The 21,150-nt window shown below is 42.4% G+C and overlaps 3 protein-coding genes across 5 annotated transcripts in view; 1 reads left to right on the top strand and 2 right to left on the bottom strand.

The window, feature by feature from the left end:
* The window catches only part of LOC147312415 (clathrin coat assembly protein AP180-like), a 30,650-nt gene extending 24,057 nt beyond the window's left edge, over positions 1-6,593 (bottom strand). Inside the window, exons 1-2 of the mRNA XM_086263736.1 lie at positions 5,911-6,593; positions 5,516-5,794 (exon numbers count right to left, since the gene is read on the bottom strand). Coding sequence (XP_086119862.1) covers positions 5,516-5,645 — 130 coding nt within the window. The 5' untranslated portion in view covers positions 5,646-5,794; positions 5,911-6,593. The remainder of the gene's footprint in view (positions 1-5,515; positions 5,795-5,910) is intronic.
* A 1,718-nt stretch (positions 6,594-8,311) lies between these two features.
* pgm3 (phosphoglucomutase 3) lies at positions 8,312-14,335 on the top strand. The gene is made up of 13 exons (XM_086263732.1): positions 8,312-8,927; positions 10,883-11,091; positions 11,193-11,377; positions 11,480-11,547; positions 11,742-11,875; positions 12,020-12,215; positions 12,298-12,455; positions 12,554-12,637; positions 12,727-12,825; positions 12,931-13,050; positions 13,135-13,257; positions 13,490-13,663; positions 13,787-14,335. Exons 2-13 carry the CDS (start codon positions 10,885-10,887, stop codon positions 13,874-13,876), a joined length of 1,638 nt encoding a protein of 545 aa, XP_086119858.1. The 5' UTR covers positions 8,312-8,927; positions 10,883-10,884; the 3' UTR covers positions 13,877-14,335.
* Positions 14,179-20,640, bottom strand: ngs (notochord granular surface). 3 transcript variants are annotated; one of them, XM_086263735.1, is made up of 11 exons: positions 20,418-20,640; positions 20,122-20,287; positions 19,735-19,884; positions 16,705-16,824; positions 16,504-16,599; positions 16,093-16,227; positions 15,895-16,005; positions 15,707-15,817; positions 15,491-15,615; positions 14,695-14,964; positions 14,179-14,574 (listed from the first exon to the last, which is right to left on the bottom strand). In XM_086263735.1, exons 1-11 carry the CDS (start codon positions 20,612-20,614, stop codon positions 14,571-14,573), a joined length of 1,485 nt encoding a protein of 494 aa, XP_086119861.1. In that variant the 5' UTR covers positions 20,615-20,640; the 3' UTR covers positions 14,179-14,570. The 3 variants fall into 3 exon arrangements, with proteins under 3 accessions (XP_086119861.1, XP_086119860.1, XP_086119859.1); XM_086263734.1 differs by having other exon boundaries at positions 14,183-14,579; positions 20,122-20,284; XM_086263733.1 differs by having other exon boundaries at positions 14,183-14,579.
* Positions 20,641-21,150: the final 510 nt, after the last annotated feature.

Raw genomic sequence — 21,150 nt, forward strand, 5'->3', positions numbered from 1 at the left:
AGCGAGCCAACATCCCCCAATAGGTGAGGAGGAAGAGACGCGGCACTCGGGCCGGGATTGGGCGTCGCAGTAAGGTTAGGAGGTACCGGCCAGCGATTCCATCTGTTATTATGGGGAACGTGAGATTGCTCCCCAAAAAAATGGATGAACTGGCGGCTCTAACCCGACATTAGAGGAGCTACAGGGAATGCAGCGTGATGTGCTTCACAGAGTCGTGGCTAACCACGCTAACTCTGGACTCACACATAAACATAGATGGTTTCCATCTGGTCCGGGCAGACATAAAAAAGAAAAGTGGTAAGAAGAGAGGAGGGGGTTTGGCTGTGTTTGTGAACGATAGATGGTGTAACTCTGGTCATTTATCTATCAAAGAGACGCTAGGCTGTAAGGACATTGAGCTGCTAGAGGTTAGCATGAGACCGCACTATTTACCGCGAGAGTTTACACACGTCATTATGATAGCTGTGTATGTCCCGCCCTCTGCTAACGCTGCAGCAGCCTGTGAGATCCTGCACACTGTAACCAGCAGACTCCAAGCACAGCATCCTCAGGCCCTTTTCCTGATCTCTGGGGACTTTAATCACATCTCCCCATTCTCCACTCTCCCCGCCTTCACCCAGTATGTCACCTACCACACCAGAGACAATAAAACATTGGACTTATTGTATGCTAACACCAAGGAGACATACAGCTCATCACCTCTCCCTCCCCTGGGGGGCTCAGATCACAACCTGGTTCATCTCCAGCCTGTGTATAAACCTTTAGTACACAGAGAACCAGTTGTGAAATGCACAGTTAGGAAATGGTTGGCAGAGACTGAAGAGGCCCTGAGGGACTGTTTCCATTCTACTGTATGGGACAACCTCTGCAGCCCTTTGGAGGATGACCTCAACAGCATCACAGACCGCATTACGGATTACATGAACTTCTGTGTGGACAACACCATACCCATCATAAAGGTACGGTGTTTTTCTAACAACAAGCCATGGATAAATCCTGAAATAAAGGCTCTCCTCAAGGAGAAGAAGAGTCTTCTCCGGTACCCATACCAAAGACCTCCCATCCCAAGGACCTCAGCAGCTACAGGCCGGTAGCCCTAACATCACATCTGATGAAGACCCTCGAGAGGTTGGTTCTAAACCATCTGCGCCCCCTGGTGAGGTCTTCATCTGCTGCAGTTTGCTTACCAGCCTGGCATCGGGGTGGAGGACACCATCATCTACCTCCTGCACCGAGCTCTGACTCACCTGGAGAAGCCTGAAAGCACTGTGAGGATCATGTTCTTTGATTTCTCTAGTGCTTTCAACACCATCCAGCCACGACTTCTGAGAGACAAGCTGGAGCTATCGGGAGTGGACCACCACTCTGGACTACCTCACAGAACGCCCACAGTATGTGATGTCACAGGGCTGTGTCTCTGATACGCTGGTCTGCAGTACGGGGGCCCCACAGAGAACTGTGCTGGCACCGTTCCTCTTCACCCTCTACACTGCAGACTTCTCCATCAACTCCCCACGCTACCACCTACAGAAGTTCTCTGACGACTCTACCATAGTCGGCCTCATCACAGGTGAGGATGACTCAGAGTACAGACAGTGGACTGGACTTTGTGGACTGGTGCCAGCAGAACCACCTGCTGATCAATGCCAGGAAAACCAAGGAGTTGGTGGTGGATTTCCGGAGATGCAGACCCACCACACTGACACCGGTGAACATCCGGGGAGTGGACATTGAGATAGTGGACTCGTATAGGTACCTGGGTGTTCACCTGAATAATAAGCTAGACTGGAGCCACGACACTGATACTCTTTACAGGAAGGGTCAGAGCAGACTCTACCTGCTGAGGCGGCTGAGGTCATTTGGAGTCCAGGGAGCGCTTTTAAAGACCTTCTATGACTCTGTGGTGGCATCTGTCATTTTTTACAGTGTTGTATGTTGGAGCAGTAGTTTATTGGCAGCTGAGAAGAAGAGGTTGGATAAACTCATTAGGAAGGCCAGCTTTGTTCTGGGATGCACCCTGGACCCAGTGCAGGTGGTGGGAGACAGAAGGACTCTGGCCAAAATAACATCTCTGATGGACAGAGTCTCCCACCCAATGCATGTAAATGTTACTGAACTGCAGAGCTCCTTCAGTGACAGACTGCTGCATCCTCGATGCATGAAGGAGCGTTTCTGCAGGTCCTTCCTCCCTGCAGCTGTCAGACTGTACAATCAGAACTGCTCCCAACAAACATAGATGTTTACATCAGCGCTGTAACTTGGCACTATTTTATCAACCGATTCACACTATAACCACGGTTTGCCTCTGATCTGTATTAAATTTTATTTAATTTAATAAAGGTACAGTACTCTGTTTTTGGTAACCATTGTCATTGATGTAAATATGTAAAAATTGTGTATGTTTCTGTTCTGTGTCTTGTGTACTGTTTGTTTGTATATGTGTCTTTCTTGCTGCTGTTACACCCAAATTTCCCCTTGTGGGACAATTAAAGGATTATTCTATTCTATTCTACCAGTACTCTAGTGTTTATATGTGAAATACAGTGCATGGATAAAGATATTTGATGGTTAGCACAGGTTAGCATAAGTTCTCAAAACAGGGGAAAACTTTCTAGCCTTGCTTTATCTAAATACATCAAAATTAGCCAAAGCTAGTAAATTCATCTCACGCTGACAACAGGAAATTAGGAAGTTAGTGCTCCCACACCACACACTCCCTACAGCAAGTAGCTCCATTTGTTTGAGTTGGCAGAATTTTTATGCAGATGCAGACCCAAAAGGAAGTTGTGTCTCTTCCCTTTGGGTCTGCATCAAACCAGGGATCTTTCACTTATAATCCACTACACCATAAAGCCTCTTCCATGTTACTCTGCAATCTGAAAATAGCAATATTCCACTTTCAATATATACAGTGTTTCTTTAAAACACTGTTTAGAAACTTAATCTAACTAAACAGACTGTGAAGAATTAAAAAAATAGGACATTACAGTATGTTGAAGTTGTCAAATATGTAAGTTAGTATATTGTACTGTCTGCTTAAGTTAGCATGCTAATTAGCTAGCACCAGGTGACGGAATAGCAATGTTGTCCGGAGAGGATTTTTTTTTTTTTACAGTCTGTGATTCTTTACTCTTTTTAATCATGCTGAATGAAAGACAGTCAATGAAAAAAACATAAACTCAATGATGTCTGATGTCTTAGCAGTTTGGTTTCTTCCTGCATTTATACTTCCTCACACATGCTTTAGATGCCCCCTCCCAGAGTCACTGACAATAGGCAATACCAAGGACTGGCCCACACAGCATATAAGTGAGGTCATATCATTAATCCAGCAACCCCTTCCACTTATGAATTGCATCTTTAAATCGAGGAGATGTAAAATGTTAGTTTGTGAAGTTTATAGATGCCAGTGGGCACGTGTTCTACATCTGGACAAAGCCAGGCTGACTCAGGTACTAAACTACTGACTGAATAATCTAAAGCTCGTATGACATAGTTCTAGATCAGGTAAGAACACTGGGACACTCTTCATAACAGCAATTTTATACCAATTTGACATTTAAAAAACGGACAATCAGTGCCTGTGGTGATGAGAAAACGCTACTCTTTCATTGACCTTGGGTGGATACATTAACTCTGTACATGCCCTCCATTGTTTCTTTCACTATGTTTGCCATAACCATGCATGACTAGACAAACCAGAAATACAAAATTCAATGCAGTGTGTCATTTAACCCCAGCACGTTTCATAATAAAATCAAACACAGACATCTAAGTCAAAAGACAAGGCGATTTTTGCTCCAAAGGAAAAGCACATAACATTTTGAGCTTTTAGTTTGTAGTTTATTCATGGGTGGAAAGGCACCTGTATGTTCTTACTAATCCATATTTACACACCTGCTTCTTCTAAGGCTACTTATTATGTTGCTGAAGACAATCAAATCAGTAATTTGTTCTCATAAAAGTGGACCATGTCACTAAAAAGGTCAGACAGTTAACTGTACTGAAAGACCAAAACAAATGTCTCAGTTTAATAGCTACACATCCATTGTGATTTCCTCTGCAGTCTAGTGATGACAGGCATGTCATTTCCACTCTTTCTTCTCAGAGTCCCCTTCTGTCATTACACTGCCCCCTGACACTATTAATCTGTTCCCTTGGCAACTGCACTGCACAACCACCGCTACACATGCATGTCAAGCATTGAATAACCCTAATAATCACCAAGCAATAACTAAAACCTGTAGTTGCATAATATATTTAATATTATTAATCAAAAACACTGAAAGCTAGCTAATTAGAAATGTTTTGATCATTAAAAATTACCCTAGTGAGCCTTTAGTTGTTTATTAGATTTTTTTGCTATGTGTGGTTCTTCATAGGTCTTCATAGTGAAAATGTGTTTTACTGTTTTGAGGTGAGGAATTTCCTCCAGCCAAGACTGCAGCAGAGGCACAGTGGCCTACATACCAGAGGTCTGTTGAACTGCCCTGTTGAATTACCCTAGAAATAGACCCAGTATAACCTATTTGATTATGGAAATAAAAGACACATGTTTATGTTATAGCTTACTAAATGAAAATATATAGAGAAATCTCTACATGTCTGCAGCAGTTTTATGTCCTTGGACAAAAAGGCTACAAGCAATGCCGGTAAAGGTTTTCCCAACACGTCCACACATGCACATGTCCAAATCAGCACCACTGAAAGCTAGAAACACTGAAACTATCACATGGAGCAGCAGAGAATGAGGAAACAATGCTCTCTGGTGTAGTCTAGCTTTTGCATTGTCACCTTTGGCTTTGTAAATTATGCAAGACAGCCATTGGCTGATTTTTAAATTATTCAGCAGGGGAGTGGATCACAAGATATAAAGTCCTAGCAGAAGACACAGGACCAGACTAGACCTGACCACACACACACACAACCTTGGAAAACACACAGGCAGACATACAAGAAAAAGAGCCAATCAAACTATCCAGAGCAGTGCCACTGCTTTGGGTTGACTCAGTGTTTGTGGTAATGATGATTTGTGGAGGTGGCTCCTGCTGTCATCTGTAGATGTGTCAATGAAGCTGTGAGGTTTGTAATTTAATTCAGCTGTGACTTTATTGGTCTTAAATGGCTCCACTCTAACCCAGTTAGTGCACAGGCTCCTGTACGCTGCACCACCTCGGTTACAGTCGGTTTCAGCATGGAGTAAAAGAAAGTGGCCTTGAAACAGCAGGGGAAGGGAAACTTAAATGGGTCTGTCAATCTACCTTAAAATCATACATGTTTCTCCTTCCCAATCTCTCCTTCTTTCTCCCTGGGTGTCCACCATCTTCGCTGGACACAAAGGGTCAACAGAGGGGGTCATCACCATGGCTACTATATCCTGCAGCACACCCATTTAAGTAAACGGAACGAACAAGCCCATAATGCTGGCATGGTCTGCGTGTGTGGCTGTGTAATATGTAAGGCCTAGGACCTATAAAGCTACAGTCAGTGCAGTGAGGATGAGGGCCACACTTACATTCCAGGTGCTTTTTCTTGGGCGCCATCACTTCGTGAGTGGTGGCTTTGCAGACAGCCCGGGCCATATCCGATCCCGTTAGCTGGTACTGCGCAGCGGCAATGCGATCCGTGAGCGTTTGCCCCGACATTTTCTCCTAGTTGTTTCGACCTCCTCAGGAATTTATTTCACCACAGGACGGTGAGGGGGAGGGGGGAAAAATACGAATACAACCCAGCTTCTTCCCTGCGGTTCAGTGAGATGAGTGCGTCCCTCTCCCAGATAATATAGGCCTGCGACCTTATGTGTGGGAGGGGGTGGGGGGAAAGCAGAGAAAATGAGCTGGATAAATGTTATTTTCGCAGTAAATCGTGTGGTCACGTTGTTAATATTCGCCGTTGCATGAGTAGACTTACGCAAGGTTGTGAATTCCCGGTGGCTCGTTCTGTTATAGGCTCCGAGCGTTCAGTTCAGCACCTTGGAGAGCTAAAGCCACTCGGTTATGTAACAAGCTGGCGACGAAAGCTATTTTCTCAACCCGGTGAAATTTATTCCAGCAATGGAATAGACTCGTCTAATCGTAGAACAGTGTTTCTGAAAAATAAGGTATATAAATCAGCGCTGCATAAGTCGGTCAAATGTCCCTGTTGGGGGGAACACCGGTTTTGGCTCCCTTTCCCTCCTTCGTTGTTGCATTAAAAAAAAAGCTTTTGAATAAACGAAGAACCCGCAGTGCAAAGCAGGTCGTCAGATTGCGGCTTTTCTTTCCTCTTTGATCCGTCAGTCTCGGCTCGGAAATGCCGTTTCAGGCTGTGGTCCTTTCCTCAGATAGAAAATTGCGCACCGCTTCCCGTCGCCAACACTGCGCAGCGCAAGAGGCTCGGGAACAGGAAAAGCGAGGAGGGAATTTCCTTTTCCCCTTCCCCCTGTGGTTTGTTTATTTATTTGACCTGTCTACAAGTCCATCCAGACTCTCCTCTCGGCAGCTTCTCGGACAGCGTTGGGTGACACACGTCGCATCACCACGTCTCTTAAAGGGGTGTGGGCATGGGGGGGTCACAGTACAGAAATCGCTATCAATTTGCGCCAAAGGGTTAATACACCAGCGTCATGGTGGCATACTAGCTGCTGCATGTGGGCTGTATCCCACCGGGGCTGCTCGTAGATCACGCGGAGTGACAGATGATGAAGGTGAAACAATTCCTGCTCTAAGCAGGCTCCTTTTAAATATGTGATCGGCAGAGGTATTTTTAATCACACGTTAAACCACAAAAAACTACTGATCACAATATTTTTTTGTTTTGTATTTGGGAACATCACGTATTTTGTATTCAGAGCAGATGATATTGGGGATGTATGCCATATGGTGAGTTAGCGTATTTGCTTGTAGCTCAACTCTGCCAGAGAGCTCGATAATCACGATGCATTCTGGGTAGACCCGGCCATGTTGTTGTTCACGTAAAACCAAAGTTAGTCATTTATGCTGCTATTATGAGCCCTTGGCTTATCTGATATTGTGAATCTTGTTTATGTTCTTGTTATTTAGGCTAAGTTTTTTAATTTAATTATTAACAAGATAATTATTTTTTTTAAAAAAGATGGACACCAGCCTGTAGCCAGATTTGGGCTTATCCAGGTTAACTTCAAGGTTGACCCTGGATTCACTTCTTGCCAGGCTAAATTGCCATGGTGACTTACGCTGCCGAACTAGTGATCAGTAGGTGTGAAACTACACACATACATATATTTAAATATAATATGAGTAAAAGGTTTGGACACACCTAATTATTTAATGTTTTTTCTATATTTTGATGACTATTACAGTGTAGATTTTCACTTAAAGCATATGGAATTATGCAGAAACAAAAAAGTGTGAAATAACTCAAAACATGTTTTAGATCTTCAAAATAACCACTCTTTGCTTTGATTACTGCTTTGCACACTCTTGGCATTCTCTTAATGAGCTTCATGGGGTCGTCACCTGGAATGGTTTTATATAGTTGTGAGTAGACATATACACACTTATTCAAACTATACATTTTAACGCATGTCATAAATTATGTTTATATATATCGTTTATATTCATATTTATGTCAGTATTTTTAGCTTATCTAAGTTTTATTGCACTGTGTGAAGAAGTATTGCCTTCATTTTGTTATGCTTGCATAATGACAATAAAGTCTAGACTCTTGAAACTTTTAACTCACACAGTTGACATTTTTTTCCCGCTTTCATATAGGCTAAACTTTATTAGTTCAGCAACTCTTTCCCCTTTCTTACAGGCCAAACCATTTCAAGTACACAGACATTCATAAAATGCTTTTAAAACCACACAGATGTACAGTACTTACCCACCCATAATGCTGATTTAAATGTAGAAGCTGGGTTACTAGCATTCTTTACTATAAGATCAACACAGAATGCAACATTTTCTCAACAAAACATTTGTGGGACTCAGTCAGGCAACCAGTGAGGCTTGGCTCTGTGATTCATGCAGAAAAACATTTTTTGGATCTTTGGCCCTGCAAAGACACTTTGCATAGTTTCTTTTTACTTGGTATTTTTAATGCTGCAGGTTTACATATTTATTTTCTTTTCCAGTTTATAATTTTACATCTTATAGCACCACATACATCTTTATTAGGCAAAAGGTTTTACTTGGAATTTTAATATTGCAGTGTCATAATGCCCTTACGTTTCTACACTATAGTTACACTAAACTGTACAGTGAATCTTTCAGAATTAGAGTAATTCATACGTTAAATTGTTTTTCATGTATTTTATTATGGTACAGTGTTTCATTACAGCACTTCATGTTTTGGTGCAGCAGCAAGTGGAAGGGCTTGTGGTGATGCCAGTCAGAGGGAGTCGCAGAGACTTCTGTGTGTCTGAGGTGTAAAATCCTACCCAGATTTCATTGTCGCATTTCAAAAGCTGGCTTTCCGGAAACAAAGGAATAAAGATTTTGCTTTCGCAGCTGTCCTGCAGCCTGTATCCATGAAAGAGATGTCTGATATGAAGTGTACGGGAGGTGCCCAGTCAGGGCACTATAATGCATGACGTCGGCGACGTCACGATCCAGTGCTCTGCAGAGCTCTAAATAGAACCCTCAGTTGTATCACTTCTGTATTTTAATTTTGTTTTACTTCTGTGTTGTTTTACTTTTGTTTTTGTTGTCTTTCTCATTGTGAAAATGAGCTGGGAAAAAAAATACAATAATTAGGAAAATAAAATGTACCGACAGTAAAGTATAAAAAAGAAACAAACAAAAAAAAAACGCTCGACTCTGGCTGAGCATGCGCTGTGTATTCGCAACACGTGACGTACGCGGAAATGAAGCCACGTCTCCCGTGAGAAGGGAGAAGGAGGAACCTAGATCCAGGAAGCTTTTCACTGACTGCACTGTAGTGGAGATACTTCAGAAAACACAACAGTAAGTAAATTAAAATTAAGCGAATCTGCTGCACAGCGCAACCTTTGGTTTAAACACAACGCGTTTATTGTAGTCTCTTTGTTTATGTGGCTTGAGACGATTTTATGTAACTTATTTTACTTGGGAGAAGCACGTAACTTTCTTTGCCATTCATTTGTTGTGCTTCATTTTATTGAGCTTTATACTTTGCCCTCATTAAGTGCTGTCAGTGTTTAGTCCAGTCGCCGTGTTTTTAATCTATTAAATATGGTTAAATATGATAAACAGCATTTTAATAAAGTAAGCATTTCCAGACAAGGGCTTGGGCATGTGACCTCAAATCAAAATCACGACTAATTAAAACATTTTACCCAAATTACGATTAGCGAACCATTATTTATAGTAATAACCTTCATGGTTTGCTAGGCTTGTTTTGCAAATATGTTCAAACAGTAAAGCTGGGACACACACACACACATAACATATACAGGTGGTATTACCTTTGCTAGAGCCAAAATTGTATTTATTTATTTATCCTTTTACTAAACTGCCTTCAAGTAAACAAACAGGCATTGCTGTCAAACATGTTCATCAAATATTCCAGCCAGCAAAGAAAAACAGAATATAAACAAATAAATGAAGTACCTTAAATTAACTCATTCCAAGTATTTCTGTTTTAAAGCATTCCTCTTTTCCAATCATTTTATACACTGAAGATAAATTGCATAATTTTTAAATGCAGAAAAACTTGGAATAAACAAAACTACACTTATAAATATAAAACTTTCCAATAATCAAAAGGCTTACACACCGAAATTCCACCTTGGCTCTTTATAGAAACCCGAAACTTAATCATATCATATTCTAACACAGGAAATGCTTTTTTTTTTCTACGACAACCATTAATGAACAGTGTCTATGTAACTTAATTAACAGCGTGATAATCAGAAAACTTGAAACTTAACTAACTTTTAATTACATCAACATTAATGTTATTCCTCCAGCTTTTTGTAAAAGATATGCCAGGATACTAAACCATAATGTTAATTTTTTACAAATGCTCCAACCATTTTAACATAGTACTTAGTACATGAGTTACTTCAAGCTCGATGACATTCATACCTCTCGTTTCTACCGATTTTACAACATTGCTTTTCTGAATAAGATGTTCTTTATTACTCCAATGAATTTGGTTTTATAGTTCTGTTTAATACAGCTAAAGTGTATGCTGGATTTACTAATCTGGCAGTGCAAACTTCTGTAAAAGGAATTCTTTTTTTCTTCACAAAAAATGTGAAGAACCTTTTTAGCAAAGGTTCCCTGAAAAATGTAATTCTCTGAAACCTTCAGAGAGGCTTCAGGAACCTCCAGGGAACACTACCTGAGGAGTTACCCAGAAATTATTTTGTGAAAACTATTGTTTAGAGGGAGCACACCCTGAAGATTCCCTCTAGGACTTTATGAAAAAGAGTCTTGAGAGAAGATGTGTAGAGTGTTTCCTACAAATTTAGTGTTTGCAATTTTCTTTTTTTTAGGAATGTTCTCTGAGGGTTTGTTTTGTAAAACCTTCATTTAACCATCATAAAACTTTCATTCAAAATTAATTTGTGAAACTTTAAAGACAAACTTCAAAGGGAACGTTCTTTAATAACAAAGACTTGTACAAAATTCTCCAAAGAACATTTTTCGAGAATTCCTTATTTAAAAACAATATCAGGGAACTTTTAGGGAACTTCAGAACTCCTCTAAATAGTCCATTGTTTGTTAAAGAGTTTATTTTAAAAATTATCTGTTAATAAACAGATAATCATTTTTTTTGATAAGTGTTATGGTATGCATCGGTAGCTTGAATCCCCTGCTTTTATTGCATAATAATAACTGTACATGTTATAATTCAAGTAAGGTTAACATGGCGGGGCTTTTAAGGAAGATCTTAACACTTTCTCTGCCACTGATGCTTTTCTGATATGTTTCAGCAATGGCCGAATTTCAAGAAATATCAAAGCTGTCCGCTTTGCACCCGAAGCCCGCAGGGCTTGTTTTGCAGTATGGTACTTCTGGCTTCAGGACCAACGCCAAACAGCTGGACCACATCATGTTCAGGATGGGTCTGTTGGCCACAGTGCGCTCCAAAAAGACCAAAGCAACCATCGGTGTCATGGTCACTGCATCGCACAACCCAGAGGTTAGAGGGATTCATAAGCGCAAATAGCTATGGTTTATTTTCATCATAAATTACAACTTCAGCCCATTCCTGTTTGTCTCATCATGTCTGTACTTGTGTAGGAAGACAACGGTGTGAAGCTCGTTGACCCGATGGGCGAGATGGTGACACAGGACTGGGAGGAGCATGCCACCCAGCTGGCCAATGCAGATCAGGAAGACTTGCTCACTGCTCTGAAGAACATTATAGAAAAGGAGGCCATTAACATGAGCCAGGAGGCTAATGTGTTTGTGGGAAAAGATACTAGGTATAATGTCTTACTACAAACAAATAAATCAAAAACTGATCAAATATAAACCTGTGTGTATGAGTAGAATAGCTTCTTTACAGTCGTGTCCTCTGCCTGTAGGAGCAGCAGTGCCAGCCTTTCACAAGCAGTACTGGATGGAGTTTCTGCTCTTGGTGGTCACAGCAAAGGTAAGAGAAGTGGATACCTAAAAGATATTCCTGTGATTGGCTGCCCCTCAGCTGGGTTGCATTAAAATATATGCTTTGCAATGTATTAGTTTCCTTCTTTGCTTGGCTTTTTTGTTTTTGTTTTTGTTCTTTTATTGTTGGTTCTTCTTCTGGCTCCTTATCTGCCTTTTTATCCTTTCCATCTGTCCTTTCAGACTATGGTTTGGTGACCACCCCTCAGCTTCACTACATGGTCTGCTGTCAAAACACGCAGGGTAAATATGGAGAGGCCACAGTGGAAGGATACTACACTAAATTCTGCCAAGCTTTCATTCAGCTCACCAAGAATGTAAGAAGCAGAAGTGTGTCGTGTGTTATTTTGCGCTTGCATTCAGTCACTCTTTGTTTGTTTGTGTCAACGTGTTTTATGATACATTCATTCATCCAGGAACTACTCCTTTCTTTCTCTCCTCCATGGTTTTCTTTCCATTAGACGTCCAACCGTACGGATGACCAGAAGCACCTCTGCCTGGATGGCGCTAATGGCATTGGGGCTCTGAAGGTACGTGAGATGGAGAGTCACCTGAAGAAAGAGCTACAAATTTCTCTTAATAATGATGGCAGCAAAGGAAGGCTGAACCACCAGTGCGGAGCCGACTATGTGAAGGTGCAGCAAAAACCCCCAACAGGTGCGCATAGGGCCAGTTAAATTACTTGAATGTACTGTAATCGTTTTAATATGCGAGACCTGTCTTGCATTCTCACATGAAGGCATTAAGATTAACCCAGGAGAGCGATGCTGTTCCTTTGATGGCGACGCCGATCGAATAGTTTATTACTACACAGACTCTGAAGGAACATTTCACCTGCTGGATGGAGACAAGATGGCTACCCTCATCAGCACTTTTCTCAAAGAGCTGCTCACACAGGTATACTCTAAAAAAAAAAAAATCATGTAAATGACATACGGGCACGCACTTACCAAGAATCGCTGTTCTTTGTATTTTTTCTCCCTTGGAATGCACAGGCTGGACTAGACTTGAAGATAGCAGTAGTGCAAACTGCTTATGCTAATGGAAGTTCAACACACTATCTGGAGAACACAATGAAGGTGACAAAAAAAATTCCACAGAGAATTCAGGTGTTTTATTTAGTATTTATATGGAGAGGACGGTTCTCACAGATTTATTTGACAATTAGGTCTTAGTGAGGTGTACGAAGACTGGAGTGAAGCATCTTCACCATGTAGCCCAGGAGTTTGATGTCGGTGTGTACTTTGAGGCCAATGGCCACGGAACAGTGAGTACACACATATGCACACATATTTAAATGCACTGAAAATCACCTGTAAGGCTAAAAATCAGAAGTAATGTGTCATCCTGCGTTTGTTTGTGTTTGGATCAGGTGTTGTTCAGCAAGGCAGCTGAAGAGAAAATCCAGCAGCTGGCTGAGGACACAAACGTCAACGACGAGAGGAAGAAAGCAGCTCTCCTGCTGCGAAACACGATCAACGTCATCAACCAGGCACGCTCACGCTGACATCAATGTTGAACTGAGCTCATGCAGACAATGGAGCTCTGTTGTTAACGTTGATATTTTCTTTTAAAGACTGTAGGAGATGCCATTTCTGACATGCTGCTGATTGAAGCCATACTGGCCATCAAAGGAATGACTATCCAGCAGTGGGACACCATCTATACCGACCTGCCAAATAGGCAACTTAAAGTCAAGGTGCTCATATTGTATAGTTATGTATTATATCCAGGATATAAAGTGTGACTGATAGAAAGAAATACGCACTTTACATTTAATTTATTCCATAGTATGATACAGCAGTGCCGAACCAAACTAAGGAGGCTTTTATTTTTTTAGATAAACGTTTGTCTACTATAACCCTGCACATAGCCAGTTAGAGATAGTGGCTCCTGAGGGTGATCTTTTTTCTTTTTCTTTTTTTGTGTAGGTGGCGGACCGCAGGGTGATAGACACAACAGACGCAGAGAGGCGGGCGGTGACCCCAGCAGGCCTGCAGGAGGCCATCGACAATTTAGTGAAGAAATACAGACAGGCTCGCTCCTTCGTGAGGCCCTCTGGCACAGAGGATGTGGTGAGAGTATATGCAGAGGCAGACACGCAGGTGAGAAATCTATTTTCCAAGTTTTCTCTGTTATTGATTCTCAAGCCAGTGTTACTGAGGTTAAAAAATATCTGGAAGGGAAGGGTTTTGTGAATAATACTCTGGCTCTCTGTGTTGTTTCAGGAGAGTGCTGACGCCCTGGCACATGAAGTCAGCCTTGCAGTGTATCGCCTTGCTGGAGGAGTTGGGGATGAACCCAAACCATTGCATTAGAACCACAATCACACAAACACACCATATTGATCGATCAGAATTACAGAATTGCTGATCATTATTTTATTTTTTATTTTTTTAAAGTCAGGTGATACCAAATGATTTTATATTGTCCTTATTTTCTTTGTATTTCTGTCACTCTGATGATGGGGTACACATGAGGGGAATTAATAAAGGTTGGGGGAATTGTGTGTGTGTATATAAAATTTAAACAGTCAAACAGCTGGTTTTAATGTGGGTGGTCATTTCACTTGGTCCCAGGTATTTGTGAACAGTTATTTTAAATAATTCCCTTAATTTTCATTAAATCATGTAAGTTTACATAATGACTGTTGAATCGGCTTTGCTGCTATTATTTGAATTAAATAATGGAAAAAAGGAGAGTGGGTTTTTTTTTTAATTACAGTGAAGTAACACTGATAGAATTCTATGATTGAATTGACAACCACAACTATTTTTGCTTGCTGTTTATTTTTCTTACTTTCAGTGACATGCTCATGTCACACAGGAGGGTTAGATAAGCAGAGGCTGAGAGCGAGTTAGGACCAGGCAGAGCGGAGTGATGACGGCACACCAGATGTACTCAAAAAGAATCACAGAGCTGGGGGTTTATTCTTCATCTGTGTCATCGGCTGCTCCGGAAATGACGATGGTGCACTCCTGTGTGTCACTTTCGTAAATGTCCTCATCTGTCTTAACTGTTCTGGGAAAGGGGAGATCAGACAGAATAATATGATTACTGTGTAGTCACTAGAGATCTGGCTGAAAATGTTACAGGTTTTATGTGTCATGCATTCCGTGCCAAAGTCATCCTCTACCTGATGAGGACCGTCTTTCTCTTGGACATCACTGTTGCCTGCTTCTCTAAGTTACCATCAGCCTGGATGTCTGATGAGGCTGCTGCTATTCGGCCAGCACCTGCAGCTCTCTCAGTGCTGTTACCGCTTGTATCACTCAAAGATCCACCCAGCTTTGAAGGTGCTGAGAGAGCACATTTGCTATCACTGGAAGGAAGTTGCAAGCCTCCAGTCAAGGAAAGGTTTTGGACCATGGTACCCAATCGGCTGTCTTCCCCCTCAATCAGTTTTCTAACACACAAACATACGAAAAAAGAAAGGAAAACTGATGACAATTTGAACCAAAGTTTTACCGGTTTACATCCATCTGATCTGTTGCCCGATTTTCTTTCCACATCTTGTGTAATTTTGCATACCTCCACCTTTTCTTCCTGTTTTCCTTCTTGACAGCCACCCTTCCACTAAGGCCATTTCTAATGAGGCTTCATTTATCAGTTGTAAATGAATGATTAATAGCTCAGTGTTAAGTGGTTTACCAAATAAGGACAGGTACAAGAACTGGACTGAAAATTAGTGAAAAAGGGTGGCAATGTCCAAAGAAAAACATTGAAAACCTTCACAAAGCCTTGAGAAAATTAGAAGGGAAATCTGTTTCTTTGGAAGCAAACTGTAAAGAAAAAAAGGAGTGTCTCAAGACTTTTGCATAATACTATTTATTTTCTACTTGATGTAAAAGCCACACACCCACATCTGTGTGTGTGCACATTAACAGTTTAAGTGTTCTAAGTGCTTAAAACCTATTGTAATGCTTGTTCACCTGTAGGTGGCGATCTCAATCTCCAGAGCCATCTTGACATTCAGGAGGTTCTGATATTCTCGCAGCAGCAGAGCAGTCTTTTCCTTGCTCACCTTCAAATGCACTTTAATTCCCTCAATGTGCTCCTGTTGAAATTACATCAGAGGTGTATGTTTTTTGTTGTGATCAGGCCATAGGATGACAAAAAATATCTCTATAAGTCAGTCAGTTAGTTACCTCTAAGCCCTTCTCTTCATTCTTATATTTCTCCAATCTGTGACGGATCTCGGCCTCCAAATACTCATTCCTTGTCTTCAGTACCTCCAGTTCATGTTCTTTGTCTAGGATCTAATTGTGCATATGTACACTGAGTATCCAGAAAAGTTGCAGAATGAACCACAAGAAGAACAGAAAGTAACACTCACATTCTTCCTATAGGCAGCAATTTCCTCTCTCATACTTCGGACTTTTTGAATATGTTCACTGGAGGTGTTATCAAGATCCTGAAACTTGGTTCTATACCAGGTCTCCATTTCCTGGACAACACAGAATGAGATGCAAAGAGATCTAGAGACTAATTCTCCAGAGTCGGGGCATACTTCAGCTTCATCAATGCCACTTACCTCCAGGTTTTTGGCAGCAATGCTGTCGTACTGAGACTGAATCTGTTTTAGGGCAGGGGAAAGGTCTGGGAGGCCAAACATGAAGTCAGATTCAGAGGATGCTGAAGAGATGTGCAGGATCAACTCCTCAATTTCCTTTCAGTAGAACAAAAACAAACACGGGTGGGGGACAGTTAAATGAGCTAGGAACATTTTCAAATCTACCACTCTGCCCCACAGATAAATCAGAACTTGTCTGTTTGACTTCCTCTGAAGTTTTCACACCAAATAGATAACTGCAATATTTATGGTCTTACTCACTCTGTCCATCAACACGAGCTGGATTTGACAATAACCAGCAAATTTACAGCCCGTTAAACCACTGATGGGGAATATGAATGACATGCCAACCACGAGGCAGCTATGTGTTACCTCTTTGTGAACTCTCTGCAGGAAGGAGAGTTGAACCTCCAGATTTTCCAGCTGCCTCTCCAGCGCAATCCGGGCTGAGGTTGCTTCGTCCACATTCTGAGAAGAACAGAAACAACAGGGATATAAATGTAATTTATTTTCACAAGCAGCTGCTAAGTGTCTTTATTCAAAGTTACAAATTGACTTTTCATTGTGTCATACCGGGCGTAGAGCCTCAATCTCATACTCTGACTTCTTCCTGGTCTCCAGGGCTTCATTATATCTTGCCTTCAGCGTGTCCAACTGGCCCAACATTGCCGCCTTGGCTGCCAAAGACAGATCCTGTACAGGCCACAGATACAACTGTCAAACTCCTGTAGAATCAAAAAACAGTGCTACCCCTCTGCGCTAGCGCTACCCAATGTGGGAAAAGAGGTAAAGGAGGAAAACAGGACACAGTTGCAAACCATTTGACAATACACAAAAAAACAAGAACATGAAAAAGAACCGCATAAGATAAGATAAGATAAGATAAGATAAGATAAGATAAGATAACCTTTATTAGTCCCACACGTGGGAAATTTGTTTTGTCACAGCAGGAAGTGGACAGTGCAAAAGTTATGACGCAAAAATTAGAATACAATAAGAATAAATACAGTACACAGCTGTACAGAATAGAATAAAATAATATACTATATACAGTAGAATAAAATAGAATAAAAATATACAATAAGATAAAAATAGAATACGAATGCTATATACAACTGAGTAAAAATACAACGATGCCAGAAAAGATTATTGCACTTAGTGTTATTGCACATGTGTGGATGTGTGTGTTTGTTCAGTTAAAGTCTTTGTTGTGGAGTCTGACAGCAGTGGGGAGGAAAGACCTGCGAAATCTCTCCGTCCCACACCGTGGGTGCCGCAGTCTCCCACTGAAGGAGCTGTTCAGTGCTGTCACAGTCTGCTGCATGGGGTGGGAGACGTTGTCCAACAGGGATGACAGCTTAGCCGCCATTCTCCTGTCACTCACCACCTCCACTGGGTCCAGAGGGCATCCTAGAACAGAGCTGGCCCTTCGGATCACCCTGTTCAGTCTCTTCCTGTCCCCAGCAGAGATGCTGCCGCCCCAGCAGACCACGCCATAAAAGATAGCAGAAGCCACCACAGAGTCATAGAATTTCTTCAGGAGTGGGCCCTCCACCCCAAACGACCTGAGTCTCCGCAGCAGGTACAGCCTACTCTGCCCTTTCCTGTAGAGGGCGTCTGAGTTATGAGTCCAGTCCAGTCTGTTGTTCAGATGAACACCAAGGTACCTGTAGCTGTCCACAGCCTCAATGTCCATACCCTGGATGTTCAGTGGTTGCAGTGGAGAATGCTTGTGCCTGCGGAAGTCTACCACCAGCTCCTTGGTTTTACTGGCGTTGATCTGGAGGTAGTTCAGCTGGCACCAGTCCACAAAGTCTTGGGTCAGACCTCTGTACTCCTTGTCGTCCCCATCAGTGATGAGGCCGACTATTGCAGAGTCATCAGAGAACTTCTGCAGGAAGCACTGGGTGGAATTGTGGGAGAAGTCTGCAGTGTAGATGGTGAAGAGGAACGGAGCCAGAACCGTTCCCTGTGGGGCCCCCGTACTGCAGACGACCCTGTCCGACACACAGCCCTGAGTCCTCACATACTGTGGTCGGTCGGTGAGGTAGTCCAGGATCCAGGTAGTGAGGTGATGGTCCACTCCAGAGTTCTCCAGCTTGTCCTTCAGAACCGAGGGAAGAATAGTGTTGAAGGCACTGGAGAAATCAAAGAACATGATTCTCACAGTGCTTCCAGCGGTCTCCAGGTGAGCGAGGGAACGATGTAGGAGGTGAATGACGGCATCATCCGCGCCAATGCCAGGCTGGTAGGCAAACTGAAGTGGGTCCAGTGATGAGCTTGTTAGGCGCCGAAGCTGAGCCAGGACCAACCGCTCCAGGGTCTTCATCAGGTGGGATGTCAGAGCCACTGGCCTGTAGCTGTTGAGGTCCTTGGGGCGTGAAGTCTTTGGCACTGGTACAACACAGGAGGTTTTCCAGAGCTGTGGGACTCTTCCCAACCTCAGGCTCAGGTTGAAGAGGTGCTCCATCACCCCACACAGTTGGTCCGCGCAGGACCTGACGACCCTCGAGCTGATGCCATCTGGGCCCGCTGCCTTCTTGCCATTAATCCTCCTCAGTTCCCTCCTAACCTGGGTGGTTGAGAGAGACAGGCTGGAGCCTTGTGTTGAGTGTGTATTGGATGCTGTTGTTGGGGGTGGGGGGGAGTGAGCAGGGTGAATAGAGGAGGTGTGCATCATTTATGTGCAACAAAATATTACAAATACACGCACACACATAAAATTTTAACACTTTGGCCAGCTTATCCCAGCAGGGTACTTATTTTCCACACCAGAGTTTCTGCAAAAAGAAAGAAAAAAAACAAAGAAAAAAGAGAGACTGTGGAATCATGACAGCACAAGAACAAGCTCTAAGTACAAGATTGATAGAGGCTGGTGGGTTTTTTTTGTTTGTTTGTTTGTTTTTGTTTTTTGCCTGTCCCGTTTGGTTCTTTAGCCATCAGAATTGTTGTCTGAAGGCCTTGCCGTATTGGTCCATTTGATCGACCTCTGCTATTATTATTTATTTTATTTTCAGTTGTTACAGACGGGATAGACATGGCTGGGGGACAGGAAAGGGAGAAAGAAAAGGAGAGAGGGGGAGGGAAAGAAAAACAGAGGGGAAGAGGGACAGTAAGAAGGGGCACTTATAAAGAAACAATCTCCTGGATCACCTGTTGAGAGAGAAAAAAAGAGAGCAACATAATAAACACAACACCATCGCAATAATGTAGCTTAGTGTAAATAACAGTAAATACTAAATATTGAATGTTGTAGTGCAGCACGCAGAACCGGCAGCGCACAATGTCCTTTGAGGTAGCAGTCAACAAAGGTGTAGTTTGTGTCTGTGAGCAGTGAACACCCGTGTGTGCACCTGTGCGTACACCTGTGTGGATGAGCGTGCTTGTATTCAAAAGGTTTGCCCATGTAACAATCTGCTAGAGGGTGTGGGGAGCCATAGCCCCGTCCCCCAGGACGACAACAACACTCCATCAATATTTTACTGCTGAGGGGTAAGAACTGAACAAATAAGGGAGTGAAATAATGCAGTGGTGACTACAATAAGGACCCACACCAGCTCTCTCAGTTTGCCACTTAAAAAGTCACTTGACTCTCTCTCTCACCCTTTGCTCTCTCATTTTCTCTGCGTCCCTGTTCACTTCCTTCAGCTGAGACTCGTAGAGTTTCCTAAGCCCAGATGATCTGTCATAGCTGCTTCTCAGGGCCTCAATCTCAGCCTCCAGCTGCTTGTTTTTTGACTCCAGTGTTCTCACCTAAAGCAAGGAGCATGAGAAACAGGTTAAAAGTAAAAAAAAACCAAAAAACCCCCCAAAATGTACAATGTGCTACCATTTCATCTTAAAAGGTTATGAAGCACTATGTGTAATATTAACTTTTATGTTCTTGTTCATTTCTGAATAAGAAAAACAGACAACAGAGCAGACCTGTGTGTATGTGTTTCAGGTTTTATTATAAACACAGAAGCAGAATATGGTTGGACTGCAGATTACTTTTTCGATATACACTGTCAGACGGTCATTGAGGATGACCATCTCCTGCCTTTCGTGGGTACGAGTCAGCATAAAGGCCCGGTTCTCCTCTGCAGCCACATCCAGGTCCAGTTCCAGCTCACCATCCTTAGACACACCAAAGCACAGAGCTCCCATACTTGTACTGCTTTAGGAAAGGAAGAGAAAACTTTTTTCTGATTGATGTTAGTATTTTTTGTTTCACACTTCTTTAAAAAGACAAATCTGAACACAACTAACATAAATAACCAATAAATACATTTTTACACGTTACCCACCTGGTCAGTCGAGCCTTGTTACTGAGGGCCATGCGCCCCCTTGTCTCACCACTCCGGGTGAAGCTTGCTGACCGATGCCGGGTCTCCTTCCGGGTGGGAGATGGACTGGAAGCCCGCAGCTGGCAGGCAGAGCTGGCTGCCAAAGTGCCCTCGAAATGACGGCGGTATGAAGACATCCTCTCTGGACTGCGGCTCATCCTGGCAGACTTCACTTATGGAGCTGAACACTGGAAACCGGACGCTTACTTTGTCTCACAGTCTGTGCTGGGGTCTTATATTCTCCTCAGCCCTTCCCTCAGCACCTAAAGAGGAATGTAGAACCTCCCCAACCAAAGGGTGCATGTCCCTACAAATATCTTTCAAGCTTACGCCAAATAATTTATTAGACCTATGGACTGCTGAAAGAATATTACTGACAATAATGACAGAATTTTCTGCTGAACTACTTTTAAAGCCTCCTTTAAAGCAACGTGTATATGCAGTGCACTGAAATCTGAATTTAGAGCCCATATTATTCTCAGCAATATACCAGTCACACATTTTGGTGGATAAAAACTTCCAGACAGAAGGACAGACTTACGACGACTGACATGTGTTTCTTACTTACTCACTGTTTCTTAGTGTTGTCTTGTGTCTGGTGATTTTTGTTTTACTTGTACAGTGCAATGTTAATAGAATCAGGCTAGCTTGAATATAAAATATCAAAATGTTACTGCATCATGTTACTGTATTA

The sequence above is a fragment of the Aulonocara sp. 'chitande type north' Nkhata Bay genome, linkage group LG15 (assembly GCF_057382095.1).
Source record: "Aulonocara sp. 'chitande type north' Nkhata Bay isolate Kocher_YH1m ecotype deep benthic linkage group LG15, A_spYH_male_GT1.1, whole genome shotgun sequence".
In the NCBI taxonomy this organism is placed as follows: Eukaryota; Metazoa; Chordata; class Actinopteri; order Cichliformes; family Cichlidae; genus Aulonocara; species Aulonocara sp. 'chitande type north' Nkhata Bay.